At 39.3% G+C, this 23,670-nt stretch overlaps 1 protein-coding gene across 1 annotated transcript in view; it reads left to right on the top strand.

Moving 5' to 3' along the window:
* Nucleotides 1–2,615: 2,615 nt before the first annotated feature.
* LOC308659786 (nuclear receptor ROR-beta-like) overlaps nt 2,616–23,670 on the top strand; it is a 61,034-nt gene continuing 39,979 nt past the window's right edge. The window contains exon 1 of the mRNA XM_081313785.1: nt 2,616–2,842. Coding sequence (XP_081169911.1) covers nt 2,836–2,842 — 7 coding nt within the window. The 5' untranslated portion in view covers nt 2,616–2,835. The remainder of the gene's footprint in view (nt 2,843–23,670) is intronic.

Raw genomic sequence — 23,670 nt, 5'->3', positions numbered from 1 at the left:
TGGCCCAAATTTTGACTGGTCAAAACAAAATTCAAAATTTACAAATAACTGATTCCACTGCTTGGATAAATTCTGCATGAGAGCAATGGATTACAGACATTGCATGGTAGCTAGTTTATAGCCAACAAGAAAAACAGTTCAAATTTCTAAAAATTAGTGAATACACTTTATTCAGACATTTCTACATGAGTAGCAAGAAATATTGCTAGCCATCATCTATTGGGGCAAGGAAGATCTCTTTCCACTTCTTTCCTTTAGCCAAAATTAGTGACTCTGCTGATCATAAGAATATGCTGAATGATCATTTGAAAGCTTTCCAGCTAACCTGGATAACAGCTGAAAGCATGTCATCAACTACAGGTGTATCATGGAACTTTTGAAGGCTATGTTATGACTTTCCAAATGGCTGTAGGATATTTTTTCCCCTACTAGGTGGCACTATGGAGGTTTAAAATAACTAGCTCACTTACTGTTAAATCACTGCCTCTGGCCCCACAGTCCTAGTTTTGAGGCTTGCAGGGTGCTAGTCCACTTGAAGAAAATATTTCAAAGAAAATCTACATCCCACCTCTAAACAAAAAAGAGAGTTTAAAAAGGTGGAAGAAGGATAAGCGATATTATTAAAATGTAGCATTTCTTTCTCCTTTTACTTCAAGAATACCAGGAGGGTGTGTTAAAAATACACATAGCTGGTGATAAAGTGAAGCAAAATTAAATTCTTCTCCATGTTAAGATGAAGGCGATCCAATGCTATTCCGCACAAATGATAAAATCAGCAAAAGTGTAGTATTGCCATTGGCCTCAAAAGTATTGTAAAGGGAATTAAAATAAGCAATGGAGACATCTGATAAATAGAGATTACACTTAATGACACAATATCCTACAGAGGTACACTAAAGTCACTGAATACTAAGGACAGAACAAATGAGTGATATATTAGTATGTGGAATTCATCACCACTAGAAACATATCCTGGTTTTACACAAGGGATATCTGTGCATACAGATAGTCCTCAAGTTACAACCACAATCCCAAAATTTCTGTTATTAAGCAAGACATTCCTTAAGTGAGTTTTGCCCCATTTTACGGCCTTTCTTGCCACAGTTGTTAAGTGAATCACTGCAGGTGTTAAGTTAGTAACAAGGTCACTAAGTAATCTGGCTTCCCCATTGAGTTTGCTTGTCAGAAAGTCGCAAAAGATGATCACATGACCCAGGACACTGCAACCGTCATAAATATGAACCAGTTGCCAAGCATCTGAATTTTAACAATATCTTATATTTTTCCCAATATTCCTCTAGTGATGATGATTTGTTGTTACAGTATACAACTATGCTTCTTCATCAGCAGCTTACCAAGTTTACTCTTATTTTGATGCAATGCAATTGCCCTTCATAAAGCAGGGCCTTTTCTGCTTTAGCCTGATTCCTGACTGCTATTCCAGGACAGATTAAACAGGGACTACGATTGCAATCATTCCAAGACTAAATTAAAACTTTACTCCAGACAATTGGAAGAAAAGCTGTATGTAGCTATGATCTTAGTTCAGTTCATGTTTTAGTTTGGCTTCTAGTCTTTATTCAGTCAGTTGCTGTATGTTAACACTGTTTTTAATATCCTAGAATCTTTCTGGTAAAGAGCAGATAATAAATTTTAAACAAAATGAAAAAATGAAAAAGCACAGTATGCAAAAACAAATAATCCTCATTTAATGGCCACAACTGAGTCTGGCAGCTTGGTTGTTAAATGGAATGGTCGCAAAGTGAAAGTGGGACTGATTATATTTCAGCTTTCCTTGGCTTTACAGACCTGCAAAAATTGTAAAAGCCAGGATTGGTAGGAGGGGGCAATTAAGCTGACTTTGTAATAATGCCGCTTGGGGTGTGTGTGAAAGCCCTAATAAGCAGGCATATACATAGAATGAAGGCTACTGCTAAGCTTGTAAGCCGCCCTGAGTCTTCGGAGAAGGGCGGGATATAAATGGAATTAAAAAAAAAAAAAAGTGGCGAAGTCACTAAATGAGGCAGTGAACGAAACAAGGACTGTTTGCAAAATGAGACTCTTCAGACGGCCATCTAGTTAATAAATATTTAATAAATATTTAATATAGTTAATAAATAGTTAATAAATATTTTGTTAAATAAATATTTAACAATCGTAAATAAATGTTGTACGGGAATCTGTTAAATGAATACAAATAAACAGATACATTTATAACAACAACAGATACATTTTGGATGGAGAAGAAAACCTACGGAGAATAAAACAGAGAAAAGTGCAAATGCAATGAAGAAAACGGGAGGAAAAAGAAAAGAAAAGAAATGACGTCCAGACTCTTTTATCAAAGGAAAACCGAACAGAACAACACGAATCCAAGGGGCGGGCTCTGGACCCAGGAGGGTGTGGCTTGGGCCGAAATTGACAGGAGGTGGGCGGAGCCCGAGCCAGGGATTTGTCATGTGAGTTTCCCATGCTTCTTGTACATACCAAGCTCTGGAAGAAAGTAGGCTAGCAGTTCTCCAGGAGCGCTCGGCTGGGGAAGAAGGAGTGAAGGAAGGGGAAAAGAAGGTGTGGAGACGTCAGGAGGAAGACGCTTCAACCACTTCTTCTTAATCGTTGGGCGAGCTGCAAAACGCACAAACAGAAGAGAGGAAGCCAGCAGAGCGAGCGAAGCCAAACCACCCGCCCGATCCCACGCTGGAAACTTTATCCCCTCCGCTCCCCGCCGTATCTATTTATTTCGCCCCTTCTCCTCCTTGCAAGGAGTTTCCTTTCTGACGGCGCGTGTTGTTGTTTTTTTCCATGCTATTTCCAGAAGAGAGATAAGAGTAGAAGATGCGAGGTAAGAATCTGTAACGGATTCCCCCCCCCTGTCTTGGCGTCCAGGTGGGAGATGATGATGATCGATCGCGTGGCCAGGCGCGATCCGGCCCCGAAGTGGGAGGGAGGGAGGGAGGTGGGGGAAGAGATCCGAAGTGTCTTCCCTGGGAATCGAAGCGAAGTTGGGAGCGTTTCTTCGGCAGCAGGTCTCACTCTGCTTTTGGGGCTTTCCTAAAAAAAAGGAGCGGAGGGTCTTGTTGCTTAAGGAGCTTAAGTTGTGGCACTCGGCTGTGATCGCGCGCGCTCTGCCTTCCTTGATTAATAAATCATCGTATTCTGACATTCACTCGTCTTCTACTTCACTCGTGGGTATTCTCTTCCAAATGAAGCTGCCGTACTTTAGAAACGAGATTTTAAAAGACATGCAACCGATAAACAGTTTAGCAAGCGACGAGGAAAACGAATGCATCTTTGGCGGTTGAGTAATAGCAAACAGGACATTGTGATATAGAATAGAAAGGGATAAAAAAAATATTCTCTTCCAATGTGCATTTTGAGCTCTCCTTTTGTTAAGCAACTTGCATCTTTGCTGTGATTGTTATTTATTATTGTTATTATGAGTTGTGTGTGGCATGAGGAAAAATCGTGTTAGGCTGCAAAACTCATTAAAGGATGGAGGCTTTTTGTTTTATATAATAATATAATCTGCAGAAACTCACATCTAGCACTTTTATGTTGCAGAAATAGATATTAAAGAGATCAATTATTCCCGCATGCAAACCAGCATGTGTTTGTATGTGTAAATCCATCACTCCACCCTCATCTCTGATTTCTTTTCATTTTATGGTTTTCTTTTCCTTAAAAAATTATATTACTTGGTAGGTTTTTTGTGTTTTTTTAAAATGACCTTGTGATATTTCCTGTGAAGAAGTATTTTAGGCTTTATCCTGAGACAAACCCTAAAAATAATGAATAGATCCTTTTACTAAGAAATAGATCCATTTCATTATGGTTGGATTTACTTTTGAATAAAGTTAGGGTTACTCTGCAGTCTTTTCCAGTTTATCCCTATCCTGGGAAGTCATTTAAGGTATAATTTGATGAGTTCTATAAAAGACTTTTGCTAGCCCTCAGCGTGAGTAAACTGGAAAACAGAATGTAATCCGATCCATATTATTTTCATTTGAATGCGTAAGCATGAAAGACCAAACATATCCAGATGTAAAACAGGTATAGATTTCAATAAGGGGGTATTTTTTTTTGAACTCTGGTTCTTCCGTATTGTAAACTCTGCATTGTACTGTTGTTACGTTCTATGAGCTTTGACCAACATTTTCACATGGTCAAAGGAATAATTTTATTTGACTTTATTTCCCACCCATCATATGTTATTAATCGGTCCTCCTAGAAAATGTCAAATAGGTTTGTCGAATAGCTCTATATGATCAAGCTTTATGCAATGGTGCTTGAGATCATTTTTTCTTTCTTTTCAATTATTTATAATTTTTAATTTGGGGACTAGAAGTATTTTATTTTGTCTGCATGTGCGCAACATACAGCAAACCACGTACAATTTTAGCACTTGAGATGTATCTTTTTTCGCCTTTTTCTATAATTTAATGTATACGCAGAGATTATAGAAGAGATATAGGAGATACAGAACGAAAGCATGCCTGAAATTAAGCCTCGGAAAGCAAAGATGGGATGAAAAAAAGAATAGCAGAAGACATTTTTTGAAAAAAAAACCTTTCAATAAATAATAAATCTCCTATTCAGTTTGGCAGAGGCCCCTCGAATATGTTGTGAAAAGTTCAATTTTGTGTGCATGCTGATTTGCAATGTACATACAGTATATTCAGTTGTCCTTACTCTGATTAGAATAAGTGCAGCGGGGAGCTTTGAATATGTCCGGCTCAAAAAAGGGAAGGAAAGGGAAGAAGACTTCTAGGCCATTCTCATGGCATGAATTTTTGCAATTTTACGATGCCGATTGTTCAACATTAGGGATGAATAAGGAATCAAGAAGGAGGAACTGTTTTGCATAAACAACACTGAAGAAAGTAAGCAAAACCATGACACCCTGTTTTTAGAACTGTCACTCTTCAGCCACTCTGTTCTCGCTATTGTTTTGATTGCGGTGGCATAGAGGTATATCATTAATAAAATAAATAAACAAATAAATAAGGAACACCTTGAACTGGCCTTGAGCTAATGGTGCTTTGTGTCAAAAAGCTGCATCCCTCTCCAGCTCTGAGACAAGCACAGCCCGTTTTGGCCTGTCGTCTTGTTCCACCCTTGCTTAGCTGGTGAATCATTCCATGAGCCAAATCATCCCTTCTTTCATCGCACAGCAACATTTTTATTCTTTTTCCTCGTTTTCAGTTCATGTCGTCTGCTGACCCACTTTTGAGCAGAGTCATGACTTACAGGATGGAAAACACATACCTGAGTGTAACATTTCTCAACCTTAGCAGGTTTCCAACTCCCAGAATTCTCCAGCCAGCTGGCGGGTAGGGAATTCTGGGAGTTAAGAGTCCACCCTTCTGAAACCTGCCAAGGTTGAGAAACACTGCTAAAGGAGATCCAGGGTTAGAGTGGCTTGGCTTAAAAGAAAATCTTGCTGAATATTGAACTGGGTGACTGAGGCCAAAGGAGGCCTTGAACCCATTTCTCTGCCTAGGAGGGAATGAGCAAAATTGGACCAGTGTATAATTCAATTAATGCTTGAAGAACATTTCTTTGTAATCCCAAGCCTGGCATGTTGCAGCATTAAAGATGGGGGAAAGTCATTTCTAATTTTGCTTTTGGCTTAGTTAGAGCACCGTTAAGTGGCATTATTGTGTTGCTCTTGGAAAATAAAGGGACTAGTTTTATTTATTAAATTTGTAGGCATCCTGATTCCCCATGTCTGGGCAGCTTGCTGGACATATTCCTTATTCTGAGTTTTTGTTTTCTGGTTGTATATAAAAAACAGACTAGGAAGAAGGAAATTACATAAACCGACGGCTTGCCTGATCAAATGTCAAAATAAATTATGTCATATTCCTTCCCCACCTCCAGACATAATTTCCTTTTGTATCTTCTTCCTGTCCTTCTTCCAGATCTAAATCTTGTATCTTTTGCAGCCTTTTGCATGTCTTTTGCAGTGCGGATGATGCAGAACGGGGTCAATTTTACACATTTCTAATTCCCAATTTGAGAGCAGATTAGCATTTCAGGATATGGTTCTTCTGCTGATCCCTGAACATCACTGTAGAGGCAGAGGCACGGCTTTCCTGGTGTGCGTGCTTCGTTGATGTTTGTCTGAAGTCTCACAAGTTCCGCCATTTTTCCCTCTCCAGCGGCCATTTTAATCTGCAGCCCGAGTATCCCTTGCTGCTCTCAAGCATCGCTATAGTGAAGCGAAAAGGCATTTGGCGGGGAAGGATTGCAGTGTGAGAGCTTAAGGATGAAGTGGTGGAGGGATTGGGGTGGAAAATGGAATTCTGGGGAAAATGTGTTCTTTCTGAGTTTAGAAGTTTAGCTTAGGTGCAAATCAGCATGTGAGCAACTTGTACAATGCAAGAAAACATTGCATATCCAATGTTTGGGAGGTGAGTTTGGAAAGAAAACAAACATTTGTCTACATGTAAATCTCTTGTTTCAGTATAATAATTGCAGATGGTAATGTTATAATCAGTACAAACCAAGGATGTATCTTAGTGCCATGTTGTAGCTAGTTAAGCAAAAATCCACGTCTCTGGATGTGCCTTTTCCTTCTTCCAATCGTAGCTAGCAAAATATTCTTAGCACGCTTTTTCATTATGAGCAGAAAGGGACAATGCATTGGAGGGCAAAGGTTCCCTTTTAATGTTCCTCTTTAACATACAATTTTTAACCATTTTATTTGTTTTCGTCCTTGCATTAGACAGTTGTGCTTGAACTAGATTATTTTGCCCTTGGAGAACAGGGTGGTCACAAAGCTAAATGAGATCATGTAGAAGTTCAATGTTCAATGTTGGGGTGTCCCTCAAGAAATCTAGCTGAAATTTGCCACAGAAAAACAAATGCAGGTTTTGGTTCCTTCAAGCAAGGCCTTTGCGTTTTCTCTCTCTAAATGGAGAATTGGTACAGAATAAGATTTTTGCTAAGTTGAGGGAGAACTCTAGTAGTCAGTCTTCTAAGAAAGCTAGTACAGCAGCTTGAAAAGCTTTAAAACGTGTTGGTCTGTTCTGAGATTTAGAAGAAAGGAAGTGGAGCATATCTGGGTAGAAAGGTGGACAATTATGCTTGTTTTGGTTATCCCAAGAGACGCTGGAGCATCACCACATTGGTGATGATGTGGAAATGAGAGCTACGTGCAGACTGCTGTGTCTTAAGTTGTTAAAACACAGAATAGGGAGGTTTGCTTTTGTTTAGTCACCTACTGTGACTTTCACACCTGAATTTGATCCTGGGAGTTGGGAAGAAGGAAGACTAAATGTGGAGAGTGCCTCAATGTGGAGACATCCATGGGGAGTGGGGGAAAAAAAAAGATGCAGCTATATACTGGGTAGGTAGTCCTCGACTTATGACCACAATTGAGCCCAAGATTTCTGTTGTTAGGTGAGACATTTGTTAAGTGAATTTGGCCCCATATTATTTTTCTTGCCAGAGTTGTTAAGTGAATCACTGCAGTTGTTAAATTAGTAACATGATTGCTAAGTGAATCTGGCTACACAATTGACTTGGCTTGTTGGACGCTTGCAAAAAGTGATATATGACTCCAGGACATTGCAACGATCAAAAATATGAGTCAGTTACCAAGCCTCTGAATTTTGATCACATGACTATGAGGATATTGCAATGGTTCTAAGTGTGAAAAAGGGCGATAAGTCACTTTTTTCAGTGACTTTGTAACGTCAAACGGTCACTTAAACGAAGTATTGTAATTCGAAGACTACCTGTAATTGTTTTTTTAATGTGTATCCCAGCCACACATAAGGAGATCTTTTTACCCACCTCTGGAGCCCTCTGTTTTGTATATAAGCATAGTTATCCAGTTTGATGATGGATGTGAATATTTAAATTTAAATTCAGTCTTTCATGTTTACAATAAATGCTAAGTAGAAAAATCAAATACTGGTTAGTCTTTAAATGTCAGGCTTCGAACAGGTGAGATCTTTCTCTCTCTCCTGTAGTGGGATCCAGGTACCTTCAAATAATAGGGAATAGAGGTACTGTGCTTTATTTAATAAAGATACTTTGATACGGTGAACAGAGGGATTTAAGATGGAAAAGGAGAAGGATAATCCTAACACTGAAGGATAATCCTAAAGTATGGAGACAACCTTCCAGTTTCCATACAAGAGGGTTAAGATTTGCTGCTAGATGGAGCAGTGGTGATGGGTACAGATGTCGGGAACCCAATTTCTCACTTATTTTCTGCAAGAGAGCAAAAGCTAAGGTTTGAGGAAGGCTTAGCATTCTTTCAATAGGTGTTCATCCCCCTGAACACCTGGCCCACACATATGACATCCTCAACTTCAGTTTTCCCCATCTCCCCACCCCAATAAGAAGCAAAAGAAGGTGTCACCTACCATAATCTAGACTAGAGCAGTGTTTCTCAGTCATAACAACTACTAAAATGCGTGGACCAACTCCCAAAAGCTGGCTGGGGAATTCTGGGAGTTGAAGTCCACGCATTTTAATTGTTGCTGAGATTGAGAAACACTGCTCTAGGGGAGCAGAGCAATTCAGTAAATATGGGTTTTTTGTTTTTAAACAGAAGGAAATATTCAGTGACAGCATCTAAGGGAACAATATCTCTGAGATCACATAAAAGGCTTTGTGTGACTCCTTTGTGTCACAGCTCTTGTGTAGAACATTTCAAGTGGTGTATTCCACATTTTTCAAAGATAGTTATTTACTTATTTCCCCCATGTATTTTTTTATTTATGTGCTGCTTTATTTATCTATTTATAGCCCCCACTGACTAACCATTTATCTCCTGACATCATACGTAGTTTAACTTAATACTTGACACTTGATATTACAGTAAAAGTGGGCAGAGGTAATTGTTGACTAACAACCTGTGGTTTGCAATTGTTCAACAGGCACACACCCCAAAAGATGCAGTACTTATGACCCAATTTCATAGTTATCAGAACCACATCTTCCCCCCCCCCTCATATGATCACATATTGGTGCTTGGCAACCAGCTCACCTTTATGGTCATTCGCAGTATCCTATTGTCACATGACTGCCATTTTCTGTCATTTTTTTTGCTGGTTTCCAGCATTTAATTCCAGCTTCCAGGAAAAAAAACACCAATTAGGTATAATGATTTGTTTAATGACCAATGCAGAAAAATGTCATAACGTTGGGTGTGGTCATATGGTGACCCACTTAATGACTGCAGTGACTTATGCATAATTCCTTGCTCAATTATAATTGTAAGATGAGGACTACCTGTATGATAAAGGTACTTGATATATGTATCGGGAAGATGCACATCGGCACAAGAGGTTTGTCCCAAATTCTTAATGTGACACATAAAAGATCTATGAAATTCCCAGTGCTGAAATATGGGTATGATGGCTTGCTTATAAAGTTTTGCAAAAGCATTAGGCAAATTCATGGAAACGTTTAATACTGAGGAACAAACTGAGTCTCTCCTCTCTACAGTAAATATGCACCAGTAGGGAGCAATGGGGGAAGAAAAAGGCTACTGCTAGCTAGGCTAGTTAGACTTTGACCCAATCCAGTGAATGCAACATTTAATTTCTTCCTTTACTTTCATCCTTTGGTTTATATCAAACTTTTCCAATCTAGTCACTTTCAAAATATATGGGTAACTCTCAGAGCTCCCCATCCAGAATGGCCATTTCTAAGCATGTTGGGAATTGCAATCTAAGGCAGTATTTGTCAACTTTGTCTTGAAGATGTGTGGTCTTCAACTCCCAGAATTCCCCAGCCAGCCATGCTTCAATTACCAGAATCTGCTGGTTGGAGAATTCTAGGAACTGAAGTCCATATATCTTCAAGTTGCTAAGACTGAGAAATATTGCTGTAAAGATTAAAATACGCTAAATTTCCTTTACTGCTGATGGGTCCCAGGATTTCCTTTTAGGTAAATGTGCTCAGAATTACAGTTCATATTTGCCATCCTATTCACTTTATGGGATTATGCTGTAAGCTTTCAGTTACAAACACCTTTATTTGGAAGAAGTCACACTGAACACAGTGAGATTTTTTTTAATAAATGTGCAGAAGATATTATACTGTATGCCAATGTTTCTCAGTTTTGATAACTTGAAGATGGGTGAACTTCAGTTCCCAGAATTCCCCAGTGTCAGGTTGAAAATCACTGAAATATATTGACTCTGCCAGTATATTGTTAAGCTGTTTAGCTACCCTGCTAGCTTCCTCCTTAGCTGGCCTAGCTGCAGCCTAGAGGTACTACTTACCCAATCAAGTTGTTGTAACTCTTGCGGGGATAATCCACTTGTAATATTTTGAGGATTTGGAAGAGCAGTTATTCAAAACATATTTCAATTTCTAGGTGCTGTTTATTTTTTTTTATTGCAAACAGTGCCTAAAATGATGTCCCTAAATAGCATCCACCAGTCAGTCTAGGCCTATTTTGCTCCAGTGAGAACAAAACCTGTCCCTGCTTGACTATTATACCACTCAAGAAGTTCATCTTGCAGGCCTGCAGAATTCCTAGCCAACTAAAATCACATTTTGGGAGAATGTTGAAAGTCACAAGCCCAATGTGGGACATTACAGTTTGTGCTAAACTTATGTTTTCCACTCGTATCTTTCCTAGAGGTTGGAAAATACAGCTTCTGCACATGTGGAGCATTCAAAGAATTGTTGTAAAGAAAAACAAAACAATTCCTTTTACCCAAATTTTCAAAGGAGAGAAGGCAGAAGGTTTTGGGAGGAAGAGCTTGCCCAAGGCAGTTGCCCCAATATAACATCAGTTTTGACAAAGAGCACATTTCCAAGGAGTAGATCCTTCATTCCCTGACATGTTCTTTTTCATGATTTAGGAGTCTAGAAAACCCTGTCTGTCAAATTTCCTTGTCTTTTACACAAACCCGTTGACTCGACAGGACCATAGCTCTTTCCCATTTGCAGCCTGGCTTGCTTAAGCAAACAAGCTGGCTGAATAGGCAGCAGGAATCCAGCCTATTGAAAGGCATACAGTATGTGCAGAAAATATTAAAAAACACAACAAAACCACAATGAGATAGATTGGGCCTCTCTTTCCCCTATCAGAATTCCTAGAAATCCTGAGATGTTTCCGGTGTTTGTGTGTGTGTGCATGCGTGTGTGCGTGTAAACATGTGTACGTGCAGTGCTTTTTTTGTAAAAGAAAAAGGTGCCAGAACTCACACATGTCATACAACCCACCTTGCCTACCCTATAAGGTTCCATTCAAAAAAGGTGCCGGAACTCCATTCTGAGCGTTCTATGACAAAAAAAAGTGCTGTCTACGTGTTAATTTGCTTGATGTGTTCAGTCCGGGATCTCTTCATCCAAGGAACAAAGCGGATGGTCTCCCTTGCGGTTCGTAAGAGATTTACAGCATGCTTAGGCAGATTTCAGATTATTTAAAGCCAGACTGGCTGATTCGGATCTGAGAGTAGGGGAGGATTGAAGCCAAATACAGATTTTAGCATCTCAGTTGTTTTAGCCTTCCTGTCAGCTGCTGAACCATCCCATAAATCAAAAACAAATTTGTAAACTGAAGATGGGTGTCAGAGATTTGACCTTTGATCTTTTGATCTTTCACCTTGAAGTATGTGTCTTTTGCAACTGTTTGGGTCATTCTGTGGTGGGGTTCTTTTAAAAATTCAGTAGGTGGCCAAATCCTGCCTACTCTTCCTTTAAAAAAAACTTTGCAGGGAGATGATGGTTTTTTATTTTATTTATTTATTTTTTTGACTGTAGGCAAAAGGTGACACAGAAGTGTGTCAGCAACTGGGAAGGACACAATATTGTGGGCAAGTGATTTACGTAGAGTGACGTGGGAGGCTACTTTAAATTAATGTTGAGTTTTGTTTTGGGCTGCTGTGGAGATCCACATTCCCGTATTCTCAACATTTTATTGCAATTTGGATAGAACAGTATTTCTCAAGCATGGCCACTTTAAGATGTATGGACTTTAACTCCCAGAATGCCTCAGCCTGGCGGGGGAATTCTGGGCTTCGAGGTCCGTGTATTTTAAAGTGGCTAACTTTGAGGAACACTGGAATAGAGTTAGTTTTTAAAACCAGATAGCCATACTAGTGAAACTGGGGTGAAATAATCCTGTTATAAATCCTTGAAATTCATCTTATGGTCAAGTGATTTGCTTAGCATCACACTATGGTACATGTAGGTAATTCCTCTGACCTATTTTAAAGGGTTGTTGAACATAATTATTTCTGTAATGAGGGTGGTACCTCAAAAAGATAGGGCTAATAAGGTAATGATGACTGGAATTAGGTTCAAACCCCTACTCAGCTATGGTGAAATGGATCAGTGGTTTCTCTCCCTATTCTGTCCTACACTAAAAGGCTGTTGAGTGGATAAGGCTGGAAAACCACTTATACTTTCTTTAGCACTCCTTAGGTGTGATAAAAAAATAATACATTTAAGAAGTTAAATAATTAAGTCTAAAAAGAAAAGGTCCATGTGTTTTTAATGTGATTTATTAAATTTTGAAAATGTGAATAAAAGATAAACAAGGAAGAAAATAGAGAAAAACAGGCAAAAAGCAAGATAAAAGTGAGAAAAAAGGGAAAATAATAATATAATAATAATAATAATAATAATAATAATAATAATAATAATTTTATTTATTTTATTTATTTATTTAATTATATTTTTATACCGCCCTTCTCCCGAAGGACTCAGGGCGGTGTACAGGGCAATAAATATAAAAAAGCAGAATACAAAAGTTAAAAAACGATTAAATATTTAGCCCAGTTTAAAACAGTATTAAAACATATTAAAACCCCAACCCTAACCCATCAGACCAGGTCAGAACTGCTCGAATAGATATGTTTTTAAGTCGCACCGGACATAATAATAATAAGTTGGAAGGGACCTTGGAGGTCATCTAGTCCAACCCCCTGCTAAGGCAGGAAACCCTATAACATTTCAGAAAAATGGCTGTCCAGTCTCCTCCAAGTAAAGAAAAAAGAAAGAGAATGGTTTCTGACTTTCTTTGGTACAATATAGATAAAAAATATATCCAACTCTTACTCTAAAATTAACAATAGTCTACCCCCATTATTCTAATAGTTGAGTCCCCAAATCAGAATTAAATTTCTCTTAGTTTCTCGGAAGTCCACTTAACAAGTCATCACTGTTTCTTACAATACACCAGATACCTCTTCATTCCATACCTTAGCTTATTTTCTATAAATTCATCTCTAAATCTTCATCTCTCCTTATTAAATCAGCAAAGATGTAAGTGGCAAAAAATACCTAACAACATAAATATAAAACCCCCTTTCCCATTTAGTCTACGTTGCCCTCATTCCTCCATTCACAATTAAACATTACCAAAAAAAATAAAAATTATTAATTACCAAAAGTTATCACCCCTTATTTAGATATTAGACATTTATAAAAGAAGCACTATCCAATCCAGATAACCATTCAACATCATCCATCAGAAATCAGAATTCATTATTTAACTAGAATACATAAAACAATGAAAGAAAAGCCCCATTTCAACTAGGTTGGCCCACCCAATACCGCCAATAACAAAGCTATCAGAGGACATTAAATGAGTAAATTCTGTTTTAGAGATTCCAAGGAATCTAGCAACTCAGAAGTATATGAAAATTGTCTATGTGAATACTTGCATAATGTGTAGACTTTACTGTATTCTTTACTACATTGTTAAGGAGACAGCTGAAAATATATAAGCCTTTAGGATGTTTTGAATTTGATTTGGTTAAATCACTGAGGAAAAGGCATGATGTTCTTGCAGTGCTGAGGACTAGAAACCTTTTTTTTATTATTCTAGTTTTATCAGTTTGTTACATTTCCCAGTTCCTAGTTGCCAAAGATTGATTTCTCAGCATTTTTATTCATGGTCATCTCATTGTAGGCGGAGAACCATGTTAGCCTGCATAAAAGCTTATACCTTCTCGTAAAAATTGGTCACTGGGAAAATAATGGTCTTCCCAGCATTTTATAAGGAAAGAAGGAAATGAGTGACAGCAGATTTGTAGAATCTTAAAAACTAGCAAAATATGAGTTTTATTTTCTTACATGCTCTGAAAAAGAATCTGAGTATAGGTCAGTTGGTTGGTTGGTTGGTTGGTTGGTTGGTTGATTGGTTTATTCATGCAATATGGATTTTTTTTTTAATCCCATTTATATCCCGCCCTTCTCCGAAGACTCAGGGCGGCTTACAATTTAAAGCACAAATCAATATGCTTAGCAATAGCCTTCATTCTATGTATATGCCTGCTTATTAGGGCTTTCGCCCCCCCCCATGGCATTATTACAAAGTCAGCTTATTGCCCCCAACAATCTGGGTCCTCATTTTACCTACCTCGGAAGGATGGAGGGAAGGATTTTGTAGTGTAGCTTTATACCTACATAAGCTATAGGTTTGCCATGTATACTTCCCCATATCTTTAAGATTGGTTTTAACTATGGAGTTAGGGTTTCTTTTGAAATCTTGCAATGGCTGCAGTTTTCTTGGCAAAATTTTTTGGAAGCCGTTTAGGGATGAGGGAGAGGGAGAGACAGGCCCAGTTGGCATTCATGCCAAAGGCAGACCTAGAAATCACATTCTCCCCATTTCTGGTCACTCAGTGCCTTTAACTACAGCATCAAACTGGCTCTCTCAAATTATGTACTCTTCCTTTCTGATAACTCCTTCTTATATAACAGACCTTACGCAACCCTACCTTTGTACAGACATTCAGATTTAATTTGATCTTTCTTCTCTCTCCTTGACTGCTTCTTAACGATTTTTCTTTTGTCTTTAATTTGTATTCTACTGCAGTTTCCCATCTCATCCCTTTGCAATGAATCTAACCTAAACCGATTCTTTTGTTTTACCATTAAAAGTTGGGTCTTGGGTCATATAGGTAGTCCTCAACTTACGACCACAACTGAATCCAAAATTTCTATTGCTAAGCAAGTGAATTTGTTGTTAAGTGAATTTTGCCTCATTTTACAACCTTTTATGCAACAGTTGTTAAGTGAATCATTAGTTAGTAACATGGTTGTTAAGTGAATCTGGCTTCTCCATTGACTTTGCTTGCCAGAAGGTTGCACATGCCCCCGGGACACTGCAATCGTCATAAATATGAGTCAATTGCCAAGTGTCTGAATTTTGATCATGTGACCATGGGGATGCTACAATTGTCATAACTGTGAGAAATGGTCATAAATCATTTTTTTCAGTGCCATTGTAACTTTGCAGAGTCACTAAATGAACTGTTGTAAGTAGAGGATTACCTGTATTTGTATTTCTATATCCCACCCTTACTTCAAGTGGTTTTTTCTTACCATTCCTTATCAGTGTTTCTTAACTTGGCAACTTTAAGATGTGTGAACTTCAGCTCCCAAAATTCCACCTATTCCTTAGCCATGCTGGCTGGGGAATTATGGGGATTGAAGTCCACACATCTTACCTTATGCGGTATTATCTTTGGACAGCAGCTTTGTCACATCATTAAATTCATCCAAGAGAGTTTCATGGCTGAGTGAAGATTTGAACATTGGTTTCCCCAGTTTGATTACATTACAGTTGCTTCATCCACGATTGCTTAAATTTATTTGATGGAAATTGATATGATCTTTCCCTCCCAGACTAATAAACAAACTGGAAAATAATTGTCCTTTGGATTGCACAGTCCTTTAATATCTACAGTGGGCAGTATATCTCACTGTACCAAAATCTACATCATTCCAATTAAAAAAATTAAATGCATATTAGATAAGGTATGTCAGTATACAAACACTTTGCAGGGGGGGGAATGATGTTTTAAAACATGTTCCAGTTCAACATTTTATGCAGATTTAATCTTCCCCCTTGCAAATTAATATGGATTGAAACACAGGGGGAAAAATTATTTTGGTATCCCTCAAATATTTATTTTGGCACCAGTGCCTCTGCTTGATACAACTCCTGTGTATTGCTATAATTTCCCAACTTGCCTGATTTTAAAGTACTTGCCCAGCTTTATAGGATGTGATACCATCTAGGTGGAGATATCTATTAATTCACGAAAGAAATCAGCATGATAACATGGCTTGGGAAGCTGCCAAAGGAACTTGCCTTATGTCTTCCACCAAGCCCACAGGACATCACCATCCATTGAGGTTAAGAAGAAAGAAAGAAAAAATGCTGGTTACACTGTAGTGCAAATTGAGAGGTTTTTGTGGGATCATTTGTGATCTGTGAGCTTAGCGGATGTTTTGTTACAAAACTAGTTAAAATCATCAGAAGGAGTGGAGCTTGCTCTCTTTTTACAACATACTAGCACTAGCATGGCTGGCTCAGGAATTCTGGGAGTTGAAGTCCACAGGTCATAAAGGTGCCATTGTTCTCACTGCTGTCCTAGACTCACAGCTGTTGCTTGAAGAGCAGGTGGCAGCTGTGGCTACAAGAGCAGAGAATTGGACTTGAATATTGAAATCAGCGTTTCTCAACCTTGGTAACTTTAACTAGTACTAGCATGGGTGGAGAATTCTGGAAGTCGAAGTCCACCTGTCTTAAAGCTGCAATGTTTGAGAAACACTGATCCAAATGGTTGCATTTCAGTCCAACGCTGTGCTCACACAAGATACTAATTCTTGCAGTTGGGCTAACAAAACACAATTGCTGTACTTAAATAACAAGCTAGGCCAACAAAATAAACCCACTTACAGTTAGTACGTCTCATGCAACGTGCTGAGATAATAGCTGGGTTTCTAGGCTGAAGCATAGAGCCCCCTGCTTCTTGTGTTGTGCAAGTACATTTTTAACTTCTAAGATTCCAGTATGATGTTAATCTATGCCTGACTGCCCATTCAGAAAAAGATATTAACCTAGTTGGATCTTTGGAGGTGATATAACAAGGGTCTAATCTTTGTCACAATCAGATTGGTATAAAACCAGCATTTGGAGATTTGGCACAATCATTTGAGATCTCATGGCTGTATAAATTGCTTCATTTTCCAAGAAAATGTTATCTTGTTTCAAGCTGCAATGCACTTCATACTAGCAACAGCTGCCTGAAACTGTTTATGTGATGCCTTTATTAGTGTTACTCAAGATTTAAACTTACAGGTCTTCCTTTGTATTTTATTAGAATTGCTCCATGTAGAACTGAGAGCAAAATAGTATAAGCTAATTTCATTAATCACAGTAAGCCATAGTTCAGCTGTGATTTGTTGAATAAACTGTAATAGTGGAGTTCACATATTATACTAAACTGTGAGTCACCAAACCACTGTTGGCTAGATTCATACAGCATGGCAAACTTAATATTAAACAAATCACATTATGGTGTGTGAACACGGTGTTTCTGATGAGTGGGCAAGGACAAGCATTCTGACATTTGCTCAGCTTTCTGGTGTCCTCCCACACAAACAATCACTCCTTGTCGATCCCATATTTTCTTAATTTCAGTTACCTAATTTCAGAAAGGAGGTATCACTTTATGCTGTTGATGTGACCTGTGATATAGACCTCTAGACGTCATTCAGCAATCATGTGGTTGGATTTTGATCTTGATGATCTAAAACTATTTTCTGCTTGTCCTACCTTAGAACTCATGGATATGGAGTGTTGGGTATCATCTAAGATACAGTTAAACTGCCTCTGACTCAGAGGCAAAAAAAAAATTACACCTCTGGCATTTATCCATGCACAGGAACCATTTTGAGGTTGGTTGGTTGGTTGGTTGTTTTCAAGGCATCCCAAATTTTACTCCATGCCATCTTCAGTACAAATGAGGGTCAGAGTTTTCAGTGCATGGCATCTATGGTTTTTTTAATATCTGAAAAATACTAGGTTCTAGAATACCAATCGAGAAAAGTGCCGGGTTCTAGAATAATAATCTGATCAGGTTCCCGATTCTAGAGTGCTGATCTAAAGGGCCACAAATTCACCTTCTTTGCTTTTAAAGTAATGTTTCCCACCCATGGCAACTTTCAAATGTACAGTTTTCCAACTCCCAGAATTCTTAGCAACGTCCAGGGTGATTGGGGAATTATGGGTACTGGAGTCTATACATCAAGAAGGTGCCAAGCTTGGGTTTTTGGGGTGAGGGGTTCAGAGTGGGGAGCAATCGTGTATTTCCTGAGAGAGAAAAAGCCTGGAGCATGAGTGATAGTGGGACCATCTGAATTTGTGAGACTAAGCTGCAGAGTCTCCGTAGCAAAAGGGAAGTTGAATAGTGCATTTTTAAAATTGTTTCCAAAATAAAATGTTCGAAATTGTTATATAGCTTACTGTCTACAAGCTGTGGATGAAGTGGGAGAGAGGATGAAGTTAATGGAAGAGTAATAAACCAAACAAAAAAGCTAAATGCACTAGTTACAACATAGTTCCTTTTCCAACGTGTTATTCCACGAGTCTTGTCCTCTTGAATCCCTGATGATTCCCCCAGCTGTGAACAGGCAGGATTCTAAGTCTTAATTGAGACTTCCTTCCACTCCTCTGCTCCACAGCATTGATCGGCCACACATTTCTGCAAAGTGTTGTGGGCCAGAGACCTATTTTTCCCAGGATTCCTGCTGGCCAATTAAGCCTGGTGCCCATGAAAATGCATCAGAGGGATAGTCGATTGGAAAGGACAGTGGTGTTTTGCCCCCCCCCCTTTGCTACTAACCAGAGCAAGCTGGGTTTCTAGCCCTTTTTGGAATTAATGAAACGAAGATGGGGGTCAGAGATTCGGTTCTGATGAGCTGAAGGTCTTTTGAAGATCCCAGAAATGTCGTCCTTCCTCTTCCAACTGAGAGCAGGTCATTTCTGCTGTGTGCCTGCTGGTTTGGACATAAGCCATGATTCAGGGGCTCCAGGGCAGAGATATTACGTTTGACTGCACTCACAGAGGTATAACCTACTTCTACCATTATTTTGCACATATTTTTCTTCCCATTGAAACCTTTGGCTTTGCACAGTTATCTGGCCCACCATCAACTTCCCACAGGAGCTTTCATTTAGTTGTGTTCTAGATGTTGAAGGACTACAGTTCCTATTCTCTTCCAGCATGGAAGTTGTTATCCCAGTATATCTGGGATGAAATGGCTTGTATGATGAAGTCTTTGAGATATAGCATTAGACTTATATACAGCTTCACAGTGCTTTACAGCTCTCTCTAAGTGGTGTAAGGGTCAGCATATTGCTCCCAACAATCTGGGTCCTCATATATTTGTAACTGTGAAATAACTTGCATCCCTGTGGATCAGCTTGTGCATCTCAGTTCTTGGGCCGTGTGGAAGAAGTTCACCTTTCATTCCTTTTTATAGTAAAGATACAAATGTCTATTAACTACCAATTTTATTTTAACTTTTAAGTCTCCCCATTGTCTTAACTGTCTTCCATTTAAGCCAGGGCTGGGGAACTATGGTCCTTTTATGACTTGGGGACTTCAACTCCCAGAATTCCTGAACTAGCCATGCTGGCTCAGGAATTCTGGGAGTTGAGGGTCACAAGTCATAAAGGGGCCATTGTTCCCCACCCCTTATTTAAGTGGACAGTTGCCATCTTGGACCTTCTGTGGTCCAGCACAGGCTGGCTTCCATCTTGGTCATGAGAGAAAATAAGCCACAACAAGGCCCCTCTTCCACTGTGGAGGGGAGGCGTCCCTCCTCACATTAGCAAAATGCCAGGGTGTGCCCAGATGACACTTCCCGGGGCGGGGCTGAAGGGTTAGTTTGTCATGGGCCCCCCACCCTGTTTGTTTATAGGAATACCATTGGGTTGGCACAGGGGGATGGCGGGGAGGAGGCGAAGAAAGCTTGTTGAGGGTGAGTTGGCAGGCACACCCTTGGCTGCTTCATCTAGCTTTGTAGGAATGTGGATCGGCTGCTACAGCTAGTGCCAAGAACTTACCTGGGTGAGGGCGTTGCCTGATCCCTCTAAACCTTTGGGTTGACACCCAGGAGCTTCAGCTCATCTTTTGGCCTTTGGGAAGCTGAAATTTTCCAGCCTTGACCTTAGTTACTTGGCAAAGTAAGGAAGGAAGGTTGGGGTCTTCCCACTGTGAATTCACACAGTATATATAGTAGGCTAGATTTAATTCCAGTTGCGTCATTTGAGGTCTAGCATCCGGTGCAGCTCAGCCAATATGAATCACAGATACATTCACTTATAGAAGCCACCGCAATGTATAGAGGTGGTTAGCTTTGATTATTTGTTTAAGGAAGGGATTAGAGAATAATGCTGAGGTGGAGAACACATCTCTGTGTTGACTACATGAAATCTTCTGGATGGATTTGCCCTACAGGCTACATCAAGCTAAAAATGGAATTGAGTACTTAGTATTTCAACATGCTGCGGGAATCCAGCCATTACATTAAGATGTCTTGTGGTTTATTTCTTTGGGCCTAGTATGATGCAGGATCAAGCATTGTCATTTGTGAATCTGGATTTGGGCTTAGTGTATTGTATGAATCCAGCCTATGTGTTGGTCTTGGAAGATGTGGGTCAGTCCTCTTGTCTCAATAGTTACAAGGACATCCATGGGGAGAAGTCAAAATGCTGATTGAAACTGTACAATGAAAGCTTCACTTTTTTGTGCATAAGGCAGGGCTTTAATTGCAAGCTGCAACCACCATTTTGACTTTTTTTGACTGCCCATCTTGAAGAGGCCCTCGTACTTTGCTGCTGAATAGCAGACAAGGAAAAGATCTTTCTGTTTAAGCCTAAAAGAGCATCCTATAATGCCAGGTTTAATAATCCCTTTTCTTGCAAGATCCCATTCCTATCTGCAGCAAGATCCTGTTTGATAACTTTGGCCATTTTCACACTCGTGTCTTCAGCTATAGGTGTTAATGCAGAACCTGTTCTCATTGCTGCTAGTTTGGCCCAAAGATAGTTAGATTGACTCCAGCATGATGTTTTTCAAAGTTGGCAACTTTAAGATGAATGGACTTCAACTCCCAGAATTCCACAGCCAGCATCTGCTACCATCACTGTGATGATAAGAACAATAATGAATACAGACTTTTTATTATCCAAACAATGCTGGAAGTCGCAACAGTGAGGAAATCGCCATGGGTGGAGCCAGAGACCTCTCCTATCCCTTTTAATCTTTCTGTTCTTTTTTTCTATTTTTCAGCTTTATCTCCTTCTCTGTTTCCTGCTCTCTGCTAAGAAAGAGTGGGTCATTCTTGTTAGACCCCAAACTTTCTTTGTAGGAGGCCAATAAAATTAGATCCAAGGTTCATAGGTGGCCCATTCCTACCCTCTACATTTTTGGGAGAGCATGTATTCTATTCCTTTTGGCAAGCCCCCCCCCCCTCTGAGAACAGTCCATAAATTCATGATATTTCCAACCATGGTATTTTCTGCAGTATCTTCCATTAGGAGGATCAGAGGGCAGGAGATAGTTTGAAAGACATGGCTCCAAAATGGCACCTTTCGGTAAAATTAGAGGCATAATTTTCATAATCCCCAAACGAGCAGGGTTTAGAAATGTCAAGTTGGAGGTGTGAGCTATTTCAGATATAAACTGCTGATAGGCACCATGTTGGAGTAGGCTGCTATAGATTTTTCTCAGCTGAGATTCTGCAAGTTGACTGCCTGGGAAGTTATTGTGGGAAGTTGTATCTTCAAGTGGGCAGTGGGAATACATCTTCACTTTTATGCCCACATGGTTATTGGCAGTATGATGCATCTAGTGCCTTTCAGGGCCAGTCCTTCATGAGCAGCAGAAGAATCTGCTCAGTTAAATTGAGAATCATCCTTGCTTATAGTTATGTTTCCCAAAAAGCTTAACAAGCTTGCAAGGATGACATACCTTCTCTATTATTTACCTCCATCCCATGAATATGGAGGATTCATAGTTTAGCTTCCTTGAAAAACACATAAAAACATTTGAAGCAGCTTCACGCAGTGTGAGGTCACATAATTATAACATGAAGGGAAGGGAGTAACTTGCTGTCTGTCCCCTGGCTGTATTCACACAAGGTAATAAAAATAGGCATTTGGTCAGGATAAACTTGGTTGGTATAAACCACGTTTTTCAAACTTGGCAATCTTAAAATGTATGGATTTCAAGTCCCAGAATTCCCCAGCCACCCATGCTGGCTAGGTAATTCTGGGAGTTGAAGTTCACACAACTTAAAATTGCCAAGTTTGAAAAACATTGGTGTAAATCTTGATTGGCTGTGAGGGACTTAGCATTTCATATGGATTAAGCCTGTTTACTTAGTATGGGGTTTTTTTCATTATTTAGTGTGAACTCAGAAAGTGAGTTAATTTTGTAAGCAGCTTCAATAAGTGAATACAGCCATTAGTGTTCTTTAGAGTTTCATATACAGGTAGACCAGGCCTGAACAGGGAGGCTCTAATGAATTGCTTGGAAAAAACATATAAAATTGAATAGAGAGGAACAGCCTGATTTCCCAAGAGACGCTCATAAACTCCATATTTGAAAGCATTTTTTTCTTGATTACTGACATCTGATCAGACATATATTGGTCCAGAAAAGTTTCATTTAATCAGTATTGTTAATAGGCACATATTTCCTCCCCCCCAAACTGTCTTGTTTCATTTTAGCATTTTTATTTATATTATTTTTTTTTGTTTTATTCGACTTTATTTTGATTCAATTTCTCTGAGCAGATGTTTTTTGAGCTCTATCCAACAATAAAACAGAACTGCTCTCTGCGGACTTGGGCGTAGCAAGGGTTAAATTCAGCGAATACTTTCGTTACACAAGCACCTTGTTAAATTCTATTAGAAGCAGAAAGTATGTCAGTAGGACGCAATGACTTCAGCGCTCAGCACAAGCTTGACGGACAGGCTCGGCAGCCAATAGCACCCGCCTCCGAATCAATCAACAGACTCGGCGGTCCAATAAGGAAGCGTAACCCAACAAGTCTCTCTTCCTCCAGATCCAGCTTTGTACGTCATCAATGTTTAGCAGATGGTAGTTATATAACCCCATGTGGTTTCAGCCAGCCAGCTGTGCCAATAACAACAACAACAACAACTACGACAACGACGGGGAGCTTTCCCGGGAAGTTGGGCAACAGGCATTTCAAAGTGGGAGAAGCAGCAAATGCCTTTATATTTAATTGCCCTGTTTCTTTTGTTTCTTCAGAGCTCTTCCTCTTCCTTCTCCTGGCAGCAGGAGAGGGAGAGAAAGAAGAAGGGAGGAAAGTTGATTTAAAAAAAATTGCAAAGTGACCCAGAAAGGCGATATTTGCAGCTCTCTCTCTCTCTCTCTCCCTCCCTCCCTCCCTCTTTCTTTCTTTCTTTCTTTCTTTCTTTCTTTCTTTCTTTCTTTCTTTCTTTCTTTCTTTCTTTCTTTCTTTCTTTCTTTCTTTCTTTCTTTCTTTCTTTCTTTCTTTCTTTCTTTCTTTCTTTCTTTCTTTCTTTCTTTCTTTCTTTCTTTCTTTCTTTCTTTCTTTCTCCTCCCTGAGACGACTGGTTGGTTTTCCACAACTGACTACAGGGAGTCCTCAACTGAATGACCACTTGTTTAACAACCATTTGAAATTATATGGTGTGAAAAAAGTGACTTGTGCTCCATCCTCACGCTTTTGTCCATCACCACATCCCCATAATCGGGTGATCAAGATTTGGGTGCTTGGCAGTCCGCATGTATTTAGCATCCCAGGGTCATATGATTGGCATTTGTCACCTTCCCAGCCAGCTTCCAACAAGCAAGATCAAAGGGGAAAGCTGCATTTGCTTAACAACTG

Source organism: Vipera berus, assembly GCF_964194415.1.
Source record: "Vipera berus genome assembly, chromosome: 1".
Lineage (NCBI taxonomy): Eukaryota > Metazoa > Chordata > Lepidosauria > Squamata > Viperidae > Vipera > Vipera berus.
The sequence above is the reverse complement of the archived record's forward strand: the minus strand, read 5'-3'. Positions and strand labels throughout refer to the sequence as shown.